The sequence below is a fragment of the Wolffia australiana genome, chromosome 13 (genome assembly GCF_029677425.1).
Source record: "Wolffia australiana isolate 7733 chromosome 13, ASM2967742v1".
NCBI classification, from domain to species: domain Eukaryota; kingdom Viridiplantae; phylum Streptophyta; class Magnoliopsida; order Alismatales; family Araceae; genus Wolffia; species Wolffia australiana.
The window spans coordinates 16,299,193-16,311,763 of NC_135847.1; the positions used below are offsets into that span (position 1 = coordinate 16,299,193).

General features: G+C 46.3%; 1 protein-coding gene across 2 annotated transcripts; it reads right to left on the reverse strand.

The window, feature by feature from the left end:
• Positions 1 to 216: 216 nt before the first annotated feature.
• On the reverse strand, positions 217 to 12,278 carry RAD5 (DNA/RNA helicase protein). 2 transcript variants are annotated; one of them, XM_078584968.1, is made up of 20 exons: positions 11,428 to 12,273; positions 11,195 to 11,328; positions 10,907 to 11,042; positions 10,175 to 10,228; positions 9,975 to 10,112; positions 9,754 to 9,905; positions 9,593 to 9,677; positions 9,174 to 9,437; positions 8,642 to 8,788; positions 8,386 to 8,541; positions 8,207 to 8,274; positions 6,467 to 6,589; positions 6,146 to 6,245; positions 5,958 to 6,070; positions 1,796 to 2,074; positions 1,520 to 1,720; positions 1,313 to 1,406; positions 1,159 to 1,230; positions 943 to 1,041; positions 217 to 585 (listed from the first exon to the last, which is right to left on the reverse strand). In XM_078584968.1, exons 1-20 carry the CDS (start codon positions 12,016 to 12,018, stop codon positions 463 to 465), a joined length of 3,129 nt encoding a protein of 1,042 aa, XP_078441094.1. In that variant the 5' UTR covers positions 12,019 to 12,273; the 3' UTR covers positions 217 to 462. The 2 variants fall into 2 exon arrangements, with proteins under 2 accessions (XP_078441094.1, XP_078441095.1); XM_078584969.1 differs by lacking the exons at positions 217 to 585; positions 943 to 1,041; positions 1,159 to 1,230; positions 1,313 to 1,406 and having other exon boundaries at positions 1,576 to 1,720; positions 1,800 to 2,074; positions 11,428 to 12,278.
• Positions 12,279 to 12,571: the final 293 nt, after the last annotated feature.

Genomic DNA, 12,571 nt, shown 5'->3' on the forward strand with positions numbered 1-12,571 from the left:
AAGCCAAATATATGATCTGCCTAGAAAACCAATCTGTACCTTTATGAAACAAACTAAAAACATGCAACTATATCTCGACCTAAGACATCGCATTCGTTCAGAGCTATCTCGGATTTTGTCCAGGCAACAACTCCCTAGGTAATGTAGCCTGGATCTTTGAGGAAGGTGTATACATACACAGCCCCATGAAGCGGCGGCAGAAACCTTACAACGGTGGAAACAAGGAAATTATGTATATATGATAGTATGAATCCAAGGTCTGACATTGCTGGACCACTCTCCATTTGGGTGAGTCAGAAGCTTCTATTGCGATAAGTTGTCATCAGAAAAGTGGCCTACGGCTCAGATCTCCCTCTCTGTGACGTGTACGTTGAAGAATGCCTGCGGACCTTCCGACAAGCCGAGCGCATTGCAAGGCAAGAGGAGGGGAAGGTGTCCTCCGTCAAAAAATTGAGGTCACCTTCAATTGAAGAGCATCTTCAATTCCTCTAGCCTCGCTGTGCGGACTTCCTGATCAGTCAGGGCACCGGAAATCATCCTCTGCTTTCGTGCCTGCACCGCTTCCATTCGTTCCTCAACTGTGCCCTGCACGAATGAGTTGCATTACAGGTTAGCTATTCGCTATACGGTCCATCATTTGGTTAACATATATGAACCCCCCCGAATAGGGACAATGAATCCTGCGAAGAACTCCGAACAGGCAATAACACTTGATTTTTCTCAATTCTGAAAAACTCAGAGGTAAACGGGTAAAACATGGAAAGTTTAAATATCTTGATTTTCCACGAAATATGAGTAATGAGCTCAATAATCAAGCATGAGATGCAGAGTATCCGTTCAGTGGACGATCACTTGCAGCAATAATACTCGAACCCCAGGTTCATCTGAATGACAGCAATTTCGAAGTTCAAAGATTTCAAGGTCGTTCAATGACGGGAATACCTTCACGATGAATCTTTTGATTGACACGCTTCTCGTCTGACCAATCCGATGGATACGCATCAACGCTTGTTCCTCAACCGCAGGATTCCACCACGGATCCTGGATGCAATGAAACCAAGGATCTGACAATCTGATGGCAGAACTTAAAGAAGCATAGTTACTGTTAACAATTTAAAGTTAAAGCGAGGATACGAAGACAGATTTGGTTACACAAACCAAGAGGAAAGCATGAGAAGCAGCCGTAAGATTTATTCCAACTCCGCCAGCCTTTAAAGACATAAGGAGCACCTGCACCGACAGTGCACTGACAGTTACTGAATCGCACATTATGCAGAAATGGTAAAGGCACTTCTAAAGATCAAAGACATACCGACAACGATTTTTCTTCTGAAAATTGGGTTATAACTTTTTCCCGCTGTCGTTGGCTTAGTGTCCCGTCCAATCTAACGAAGGAGATACCTTTCCTATAAAGAACTCGAAGAGTAAGAATAAGTCTAGTGAATCGTTGAAGGACAAAGTTAAAAAACTTGGGTAACAAAATGACCCATTTTCGATGTTCTTGGCCCAAGTAATTTACCTGGCGAGGGGAAGTTGCAGGAGGTCTAGAAAAGCAGTCCATTGGCTGAAGACGATGCTTTTTAAGTTTGATATGCAGAGAACTTCTAGTTCTCTTAAAAGCATGGTCACTTTCGCAGATTCCACCCAGTTATTATCTATATCAACTTGAAAACGACTTGCGCTTGGAGCCGTAATCAAATCAGTCTTGGACATTGTTCTCCTGCGAAAAGTTGAAACGGATGAGTAGCAATACAGAAAACGGCGGAGAAACAGCCTGAGCTGAGAAAGGAAATACCTACAAATCGGGCAGGGCCCGCTCGTCGCAGAGCGCCAGCTAGCCAAGAGACACTCTCGACACAGACAATGCGCGCAGGGTGTCAATACAGCATCCTCAAAAGCTTCAAGACAAATCGGACACTCCCCTTTTTCTCCTTTCCGTAACTCGTCTACAAGCTCCTCAACATACGCACTGGAAGGCACATCCTTCTGATCAATATTTGAAGAGCCATGGCCACCTCTAAGGAACCGCTTCGCAAGTTTATTAAGGTCTGAGAATTCCTGAGTGTCACCACGGCTGAAATAACGATAGAAACAGTCAGCAAGAAGGTTATTGGGGAAACTAGATACATAATACAGGAGAGCACGCGATGATACAATAATTACGACTCCATTCGATCATAAGGAGATAAAAAAAAGTACGATTAAGGAACTTTTAAGGCATGCATGACATCAAGTTGATTACTTTACGTACTTGATTTGTTTTTGAATCCATATTTCTTATAGAGTGTAATCTTCATAAAGGAATTTCTTATAGCCTGCCGGATAGATTGTTGAACATACCCATAAGTGGGCTACTATTCATGTAATATATTGAAGGGGTTCGAGACAATCATTCTTGAGGATCTTTGGCTCACCCTACTCCCTCTTCCTCTCTGCTAAGAGAATCCCACGACTCGGAGGGAAAAAAACTTTGGTCTTTCAATTAAAAACACGGATTGAACATCGGACTCTTAAAAAGCCATTTTGGCCACGTATTCCAATCCCTATCGGTCCCCATACTGCACGCCTTAATTTGCCATGCTATGAATACAAGGATGGTATAATCTGCATATCTAATAAACAAAAAGACTCTTTCATACAGGACTAGAACAGCTTATTCGCAAGCTGGTAATACCAGCTTTCTAACTTGAGGTGCGGTGTTAGGCCACGAGATACTTCTATTATTATGTTTATTCCTGTTGGGGAAGAGAAGAAGAAGATAATGACATAACTTGAACAGAGTACATGTAAGGGTATATGTACCCTAAGAGGGAGAGAGGATAATAGGGCTAATGGGCTTATAGAATAGGGCCCATTGGCCCATGAGGGATAGTCTATCACTAACACCCCCCCGCAAGCGAAGTATGGATATCTTCCATACCGAGCTTGGAGACGGCACGTTGAAGAAGAGGGCAGGAGAGTCCCTTGGTAAGGACGTCCGCTGCCTGGTCGGCGGATGCAACAAAGTCCAGGTCAAAGATCCCTTCGTCAACTCGCTCCTTGAAGAAGTAGCGGTTGCGCTCCATGTGCTTGATGCGGCCCTGTTGTCCAGGGTTCTTGGCCAACGCGATCGTCGACTTGTTGTCGCAGAAGAAGTGAATCGGGCCAGCATACTCCACGCGAAGATCGTGAAGGATGGCGTAAATCCACTGGCCCACAGAGGCCCCATTGGCGAGTGCGCGGTACTCAGCTTCGGCGCTAGAGCGGGAGACTTTGTCCTGCTTGCTACTTTTCCAGCTGATGAGACTGTCAAAAACAAACGTGCAGTAGCCCGTGGTAGACCGATGAACCACAACGGAGCCGGCAAAGTCAGCATCAGTGTAGACTTTCACTGTCTGGTCAGTGCTGCAAGGGAAGAGCAGGCCCTTTCCGGGGCAGCCCTTCAGGTACGCAAGGACCCGGTGGGCGGCCTGATGGTGAATCTCCCATGGGGAGTGCATAAACTGACTGAGCAGGTTGACGGCGAAGGCGATGTCGGGCCGAGTGTGCATCAAGTAGAGGAGCTTCCCCACCAGCTGCTGATACCGGTGGGAATTCGTCAGCGGCGAATCCTCCCCTTTGCCCAACTTCACGTTGGGATCAATGAGAGTGCTCACCGGCGCACAATCGGTCATCCCTGTCAGTGCCAGTAAGTCGACGGTGTATTTCTGCTGCGAGACGAAGATCCCACGGGGGGAGTAGGCTACCTCAAGACCAAGGAAGTAGCGAAGAAGGCCTAGGGCCTTGATCTCAAACTCCTTAGCCAAGGCAGTGCTGAGGCGGACAGCTTCGGCAGCATCAGATCCCGTGATAAGGATGTCGTCGACGTACACGGCAAGAATGGAGACACCGTTCGGGCGGTGACGGGAGAAGAGAGAGGCATCTCCATTGCTCTGAGTGTACCCTTCAGTCTTCAGAACAGAGGAGAACCTCCCAAACCACATGCGCGGGGACTGCTTGAGTCCATAGAGGGACTTCCGCAGTCGGCACACGTGACCGGGGGGGCTGAGTGAGTAGCCTGGGGGTTGCTGCATGTACACCTCTGTCAAGTCGCCGTGCAAGAAGGCGTTCTTGGCGTCGAACTGGCGGATGGCCCAGTGGAAGTGCGCTGCAAGCGCCAGAAGAAGCCAGACAGTCTCCATCTTCGCCACGGGAGAGAACGTCTCAAAGTAGTCCACGCCATAGGACTGAGTGAACCCCCGAGCCACGAGCCAAGACTTGAGGCGTTCGAGAGTACCGTCCGCATGATGCTTCTTGGCATGAATCCACTTGCAATCCACTACTCTCTTGCCCGGAGGTAGTAGAACGACGTCCCACGTGTGGTTCTTGAGGAGAGACTGCATCTCCTCGTCCATCGCCGCTTTCCAATGGGGAGAAGCGATAGCATCGACTAAGCGTCGAGGAATGGGATCCGACTCGATGCGGGTGAGGAACAACCGGTAGGGAGGACTCAGCCGGTCAGAGGTAATGAGATAGAGGGTAGAGGGGGGCCTTAGTGCACTGACGGACCCCTTTCCGTAGAGCAATAGGCCACCCCAATTGATCGTCACCATCGACAGGAGAAGGAGCGGAAGCAATGGGGGACTCCCCGGGAGGAGCAGTAGACGACACACCGGGAGTCCTAGGAGACTCACCGGAGGAGTCCCCCATTGCTTCCGCTCCTTCTCCTGTCGATGGTGACGATCAGTTGGGGTGGCCTATTGCTCTACGGAAAGGGGTCCGTCAGTGCACTAGCTTGAAGAGCTGGCGCGCCTTCAAGGTGGTCTCGACGAAGCGCATCCACGGGAGTAGATTCGGGCCCCGTAAGAGTGTCGTCTCGGGGACCGACGGAAGCGGATGAGCCACCTTGTAGGACCGTGGCTTCTCCAGGAAGTCGATCTCAGTGAACGGCATGGTGCTGTTACAGCGCTGCTGCGCGCGTGCGGCTGCTGCGCGGCGCGATGGCTTCGGCTGCGCTGCTGCTGCGCGCGCGCGGCGGCTGCGGGCTGCGGCTGTGCGCGGCGCGACGGCTTCGGCTGCGGCTGCTGTGCGACGCCGCGGCTGCGGCTGCGGCTGCTGTGGCGCGCTGGCGGCTGCGGGCTGCGGCTGCTGTGCGCGCGCGCGGCTGGCGGCTGCGGGCTGCGGCCTGGCGCGCTGGCGGCTGCGGGCTGCGGCTGCTGTGCGTGCATGGCGGCTGCGGGCTGCGGCTGCTGTGCGTGCGCGGCGGCTGTAGGTGGGCGATGTCAAACCCTAGGGAAGGAGCTCTGGAGCTCTGATACCATGTTGGGGAAGAGAAGAAGAAGATAATGACATAACTTGAACAGAGTACATGTAAGGGTATATGTACCCTAAGAGGGAGAGAGGATAATAGGGCTAATGGGCTTATAGAATAGGGCCCATTAGCCCATGAGGGATAGTCTATCACTAACAATTCCCCTTATAATTTCAGAGCCAGGTAGTTAGATATACCGATAACCGGCCCATTATACCTGTAACATAAAGAAGGCTTTTCAACCCTAATGGTTATGATGAGGTTCTTTTGCAGTCCTTTTGAGAGAAAGTGCGACCTACAGGGGAAAACCACCCCTGTTGGCTGCGCAGAACCTAAAGATTTGGGTAACATAATTACAACGAGAAGGAAAAAAATTTCAAGAGTTAATGGGAAAAAATGGAATTCAATTTGCAAATTCAAGAGCAGAGGATGCATATGAAGTGACTCAAGCAAAGAGCCCAAAAATATATGCTAGATTTCATTTTTTCTATCTCGCTCCTGTGGCCAGTAATGACGCAAGCACATAAAAAGACCAAAACCTGACATGAACTACGGTGAACAAAGAGAAGAATAAAGAGAGATAAACAAATTCTCAAGTACGGGAAGGTAATAAAATGTTGACATTATGAAGAGATCAGATATTCTTGGCAAAAATAAAAACACTAATGGCGGATATTCTGAGAAGTACCTCATCACAAGGAATGGGTGGTCACAGCACTGACGAAGACGTAAAAGGAGTTCTAAAATAGATGCATAATTATGAAGAACCCGTCCTTGCTCGACGAATTGGTCGAATTTCACCTGCACGAGGAGAGTGGTTCATTAACCGCATCAAGGTATGTAGAAGAAACCAGCCGAATACATATCAATGTATACCTTGGACTTTTTGAAAAGCGCATCGTAAAAGTCTCTCTCGGCTTCACTGAATTCACAGTACACAACCTCCATTTTCATAGGTGGCAGAACAAGGATTGGCCTACGCACAGAAATAAGCAACGGCTTTCAGAGAGTAACAGGAGTTCAACCAAGGTTGAGGCCTTAAGAAGATTAGTTAGTTCCTATCATTAACATCCCCAGTGGAATGAAGCCACGGATTAGTTTTCGTGGATATTCCACAGAATTCGAGGTAGTTTTCCAGATTAGCCATCACGTTCCAAGCGCCATCATTGGTCACCATGAACTTGACGACTTTCTTACCTTCCTTGTGAGTCTGTGCTGAGTTTTGTCCTTCTCAACATTATTGGCTTTAAGATTGATTGTACCAGCTTCAACCCACGTTGATCCCCTTCTTCGTAGGGCTTTTGGATGAGTTTATACCACCTAAATAGAAGAGAGCAAAAATGGTAAAAAAACTAAAGCTCCCAAAACTTAATGATATCCGAGAAGTAGCTCCAGAATCCGTTATATTTAGGATAAGAGTTGTATCTTGGTAACTTACAATACATTCATTATACAGGCAATCAAATGATTTCTGAGATTACCTAAACTTGTGCAAAATGTCCAAACATTTCAGATGAAATCGCAAGCCAATTGTATCAGGTGCAGATACTGTTTTATTCCTATTTTTCTATTTTGTTCTATGTTGCTCTTTCCTTGTGTAAGCTCTCTTAAAATTGCTCCTCTTCTGTACTTGTAAATGTTCATTGCGAGGAAATATAAGAGAAGAAATAACAAGACAGCCGGTCAACAGCTGTTGACTGCACTCACTGACTAAGGTGGGACGAAACCCCTATAAATAAAAGAAAGAGGAGACCGGGGGGACTACTTGTTTTCTTGAAACTTTAAAGAGGAGGGAAGCTGTTGATAGTTGGGGAAAAGGGAGAAGGGAGGAGGGAGAATGGAGGAGGCATGTATACATCATCATCTCCTCCCTCCGACTAGGAGGGAGGAGCATCTCTACATCTCTGTGTCTTTCATCCCCATTATATTCTTCTATTGATCGAGTTTGTCGACCAACATTGTGATAGATCTCATGACTTGAATATCCAATCAATAATATGCTTGGTAGATTTCCAAAAAAAAAAGAAAAACACAATGTAGCTTTAGATGATAGATCTCAGGTAATGGCAATCCGCCGTTGTCGAAGCTTCCTGGCCGACGAGACGACTCTCCACCGTGGCTAGTTCCTTCTCCCCGAGTCGAGATGGCTTCGATCTTCCAGCGTGACGCCTTGTCTGGGCGACTCCCTTCCTCCAGGCGAGCTCCTCCCTCCAGGCGAGCGGAATCCTCTCCCTCCTGGCCCTGCCCGAACTGGTAGTTCGGTTTCTTCACCAAGAAATGAAAAACGAGTTCCTGTCCTCGCACAGGCTTTATTTATAGGGAGAGGGGGATTCCTCTTCCTCTTGGATTACTGATCTCGGTCAACAGTCCGTTGACCAGATCGCTTCAGCCTCCGTCTTAGGTACTTCCGGGAGTAGTACTTATCACATTGGCAATCTTCTTTGTTGCATACATACCCTTCTGGATCCGTCAGGTTAGCAGATTTACTAAAATAATAAAATGGACTTGGCTCTTTAAGTAGTGACCCTAACTAACAGCAGTGGCTGTAGGGGCTGAGAGTGAAGTAGAATCTGACATCAGCGTGGAGTATGGCAATTAGACAGTCATTGCGGATAGATGAAAATGAAAAAGAGTGAAAGCAGTCTGCTGACGTAATTAATTTCTATGGAGGAGAGAGCAACGTCCTACTACAAAGAGTAGAAATGGCCGATTTATATTACTTTCAGCAGACAACCTAAGTTTTTGGTGTATATCTCAAGTTGTTTGGAATTGACCTTATAACTGAACATAAACAATAAAAATGATGTGCATAGAGACAAATCAACCGATGGCCAGGGTTTAGGTTCGAAAGTGCAAATGAGCTTCCCAGATCATTGGTAAAATGAAAAATGAGCTATGACCAAAAGAAACGGATAAAGACCAGCAGAAGGAACTTACAGGCCCCAGTTCGCCCAAGGTTCAACTTTTAAGAATCGAAGAAGACTAAAAATATCCTCAAGGTTGTTCTGGAAAATAAAATAGATGATAAGATCAGTCGACTGTAACGGAATTATCATAATTACCTACACAATAATTTGGAAATTCATAGTTAATAACGGAGTGGATGGGAATTCTACCTGGATTGGTGTCCCAGTAAGGCACCACCTTCGGTCAGCCATTAGAGCAGACGCGGCCAAAGAGACCTGGCTTTTAGAAGACTTGATTGTATGCGCTTCGTCAAGAATAACCCTGAACCAATTAATAGAATACAGTCCACCTTTTTCCTCGCCATTCTGGAACCAGAATAAAGAGCCTTAATGAAGAAGGGAGCAGTGAAAATAGATGAATGAGGAAGTGATTATATATAGGGAAAGAATTCCATACTAAAGTTACCTCAGCTGTAAATTCTGAAGACAGGATCCCGTATGTAGTCAACACAACATCATGCTGAGCCAGAAGATGTGCGTCCTTCGATCTACCTTGTCCATAATGAACATAAATGCTGAGAGAACCAGGCCGTGCATGAGTTTCAATCTCCGCCTGAAGGATAAGGAAAAAACACGCATCATTGACATGTGCCCAAATTTTTATTCGAGAAAATGTTACATGATTCCTTCGTAGACATTCCTCGTAAGGTTCCCAAAACACAATCACCAGAATATGCGTACATGAAAGATTTTATTGTGTCCGTCTGTACTCATTAAATACAATCATATAAAATGAACAATATCATTTTATAATACTCATTAAGGATAATCATATGGTCCTTGAAAATAGCTCGCACAACACCAATGAATCCAAACCAAGTCCAGACATTAAGAAAAGGGGAGAACATGAATATTCGTTGACTTATGATCAAGACAATTTTGTGACAAAAGGTATTGCACAGAGCTGTGAGAGTGCAAGATGAATAGATGGGGAATACCTTCCACTGGCCAAGCAGCGTCATTGGGCAAACAATCAAATTAGCACCGCCAATTACTGTTTGTCTCGGTTGCATTTTGCAGAACTTGGAGACAGATACTATTTTCTCCTCACTTTCAAGAGATTTTTTGGAAGGGCCGAAACCATTGCTGACAGTAGACGTGTGACATGCAGAGGACGTATCTAAAACCCCTTTGCCCGAACATGTCAACAGTAGGGATATTGTCATGACGGTCTTTCCAAGCCCCATTGCGTCCGCCAGAATCTTTACACGGATGAAAATAGTCTTAGGCTCAGAGATTCAAAAACATCTCATGAACCCAAAGAAAAGTGTGGTATCAAGCCTAACGATTTTAAGAAATATCATAGATGCTCATTAAGTATAGTATCTAGCATAATCTTTACTATTAGGGTACTCACTCCTCCCCGTGCCATTTGAAGTGCACTCGGAAACCTTGTAGTTACTTCGCCAGAAAATGCGTTAAGATATAAAATTAGCTTCCTCCTGAAATGAGAACAACGTGACTTAAAAACTTCCCTGTAAACAACAACTGAGACCAGAAATGAATGCATCCACATACTCATCTGCAAGTTGAAATGCATTCCAGCAGGGATGAAGAGTGGTTGCTGCCTCATCAAGAGATCTCTCCCTCTCTAAATGAATCATCCAGTGAAGTGCCTGCTTTTGATAAGGCCGTAGCTCACTTTGCATCGTATCAGGCGGATCCATTTCCTATAACAGGATAATAACCCGTTCATGAATATGAAAAAGTGTCGGATGAGAGTAAAAAGTTTTAATTACCTCCAAGTCTGTCTTGTTACGAATGCCAACAATATTATCTACGTCAGAATCTGAAATTTGCACATCCGTGTTTTCGCTGATGCTTCTTTTGATGATCGACTTAGATATCGATTCAGCAGTAAGCACTAAAGGTGTTTCCTGCTCAAGCAACGTCGTCATTTACTCCTTCATGCACAGACAGCTTGCAAAGTAGCAGTTACCTTGCTTTCTAGAGGTCGTTTCTTCAATGTAAAGTCCTCTGGAGTATATTCCGCCTATATAGACAACGCGGCAGTTATTCAGGAAAATAATGTTGCAGCTGTGATATTACGATTGTTTCACTCAACAAACGATACACATCAAAGTACTGGGACCCTATCCCAAGGAATAAATAAGGGGTAATTAGTGAGACAAACGTTTCTCAAGAGTATATAATCAACAAAAATAGACCTCGACAAAGATATTGGCTGACTGCCCAATAGACAATAGAGAATTATAGATCCATATGATTCCCTTCCCCACGTAATCAAAGAGTTATTTTCTATGGAGCAATATGTTAGATTAGATTAAGACCCCGTTTTCAGGCCTTTTTCCTCAGGCATGATAAAGCAAGTTTTCTCCCGGACCCCACAGTCGGTCCTCAACGCTATTTACAAAATACTCCTGGACAAACTTTTTACTTTAGACCTGAAAATGCAGGTTTAAATGTATGGTTAAAAACTGTGACTTTGTCTCTATGGTTAAAACCATGGGCAAGCTTCTTCATCTATAATTCTAGCCAAAAATCACTTTTACTGAAGAAGAATAAGAAGAAGAAGAAGACGAAGATAAAACTACATCTAGCCTATGATATGCGAAAGCGTTGAAGAAGAAACTTGACAATGTGTCTAGAAATTAAAAACAACATTGCTTAATTTTGCAATGATAAAGATTGACTACGAAGAGGAGATCACCTTCTTGAAAGGTTCGAGACCAATCAACCTAAAAAGACTTGGGAGGGGGTGAACTGTTGTTTCGTCGGCTGAAACCAGCGACGATTTGAGGGAGGCGTTACTTTGCTTCCCAAATAATGAAACGTCGATAAACACACTGTGGAAGCACGACAGTGGATCAGATGTCAAAAACTGTGATAAAACAATACGATGGTATCAATATATCAACGTTCCTTTATTGACGATGCAAAATTTTCTTCTGTATAGGGTAAGACAATAGGCTGACAGATGAAGTGACCTTTGGCATACCTCACATGTAGAAGAACAGCATCCATAATATTGAGCACATCGGGAGCAGATTTACAGAAGCCTTCAATAAGAACCTTGTTCTTTCTTACAAGAGGAATTAAGCAACGTGCCCATTCATTTGGCATACGTCCAATCTGGGTGGCAATCGGACAATAGCGAAAACAGAAAACATCAGTCCGCGGGCTTCGGAGAGTGCACAATAGTCATTCAGTTTTAAAAAAAAAGTGTCCGACCTCTCCGGAATCCTGGGTCCAGAATCTGACGATCTCCGAGCAAGGTGCAATTTGTCGTCCTCGACTAAAGAACTTAGACTTCGATGCTGGGCTCGAATCTTGCGAAGGAAAAGAAAAGTTAACTGAGTCACCGACCCTGAGCCGCCGACCTTTACATGTGGACAGCCCGACAATATCACACCCGCCGATGAGCCACCAATCCTTGTTCCGGCCATTTCCGACTCCCCCTTTAGAACCCTTACACGATGGCGACTCCGCTGGTGAATCCTCGAGGTCGAGATCAAACGAAGGTACCCCGCCTTCGGACCGGCAGGCTACGATCTCTGGGCCCCCCAAGAGCGAGGCATTGGGGCTTTTGTCCCACGGTACCGGTGCGGCAGAGCGAAGAGGAGGAGCCATCGCTCCATCCGGCGGGGAGGGCCGCACGGAAGAGTGGAATTTCGCGGGCGCGTCGAGTATGATGTTGACCGCCACCGTGGGGTCGTTGTTGGCCAGGTGAAGAGCCCGAATGATATCCATCTCGGAGAAGTCGCAGCCGACCACGGATCGAACCACGGAGATGAGATCGGCAGTTACCTTCCGAGTTCCCATGACGGATTAGCGACGAGAACCCTCCCCCCTTTCCCTCAGCGGAGAATAACAGCGTGCGACGTCCGAGCGGCTCAGAAACGGCGACTCGGAGAGAGGAGAGTCGGGGTGCGCGTGTGAGACGCGGAGGGAATTTGAAGAGATCTGCGCTGTCGCCGTCCGAGCGCGAGGGAGAGAGAGGGGTCGATCGGACGACGAACCGGGAACAACGGCGTAAAAATTAGGACTTGGCCCTTGACGTGATGGTGGAAAGCAAGTGATTTTGATCGAAATTGCTTTTGTGGCGGGAACGAGATGGGGGGGACTCCGCGCGGGAATACGGATAGCTTTTGGCGGTTTAGGCAAATTTGCCCCGCCTACGTAAAAATTAGGACTCGGGGTTTTGTCTTATCACTTCACGACATATTAATGTGAGAGCAAAAAGTCTTGATGGGAAGGGATCAGGGATTCCATCTTTTCCGGTGGGTCAAAAAATCGATTCGGGTCGATCTAACCCATTGGTCAGATCGTACTTGATGATCCTACCCAATGTTCGGATCCCATAACTGGAACCCAT

Coding starts and splice junctions, on each gene's coding strand:
- RAD5 (XM_078584968.1), bottom strand. CDS start 12,018: ATGGGAACTCGGAAGGTAACTGCCGATCTCATCTCCGTGGTTCGATCC. Junction 8,275..8,385: donor TTACTGGGACACCAATCCAG/GTAGAATTCCCA, acceptor TTTATTTTCCAG/AACAACCTTGAGGATATTTT. Junction 6,246..6,466: donor AGCACAGACTCACAAGGAAG/GTAAGAAAGTCG, acceptor TTCTGTGCGTAG/GCCAATCCTTGTTCTGCCAC.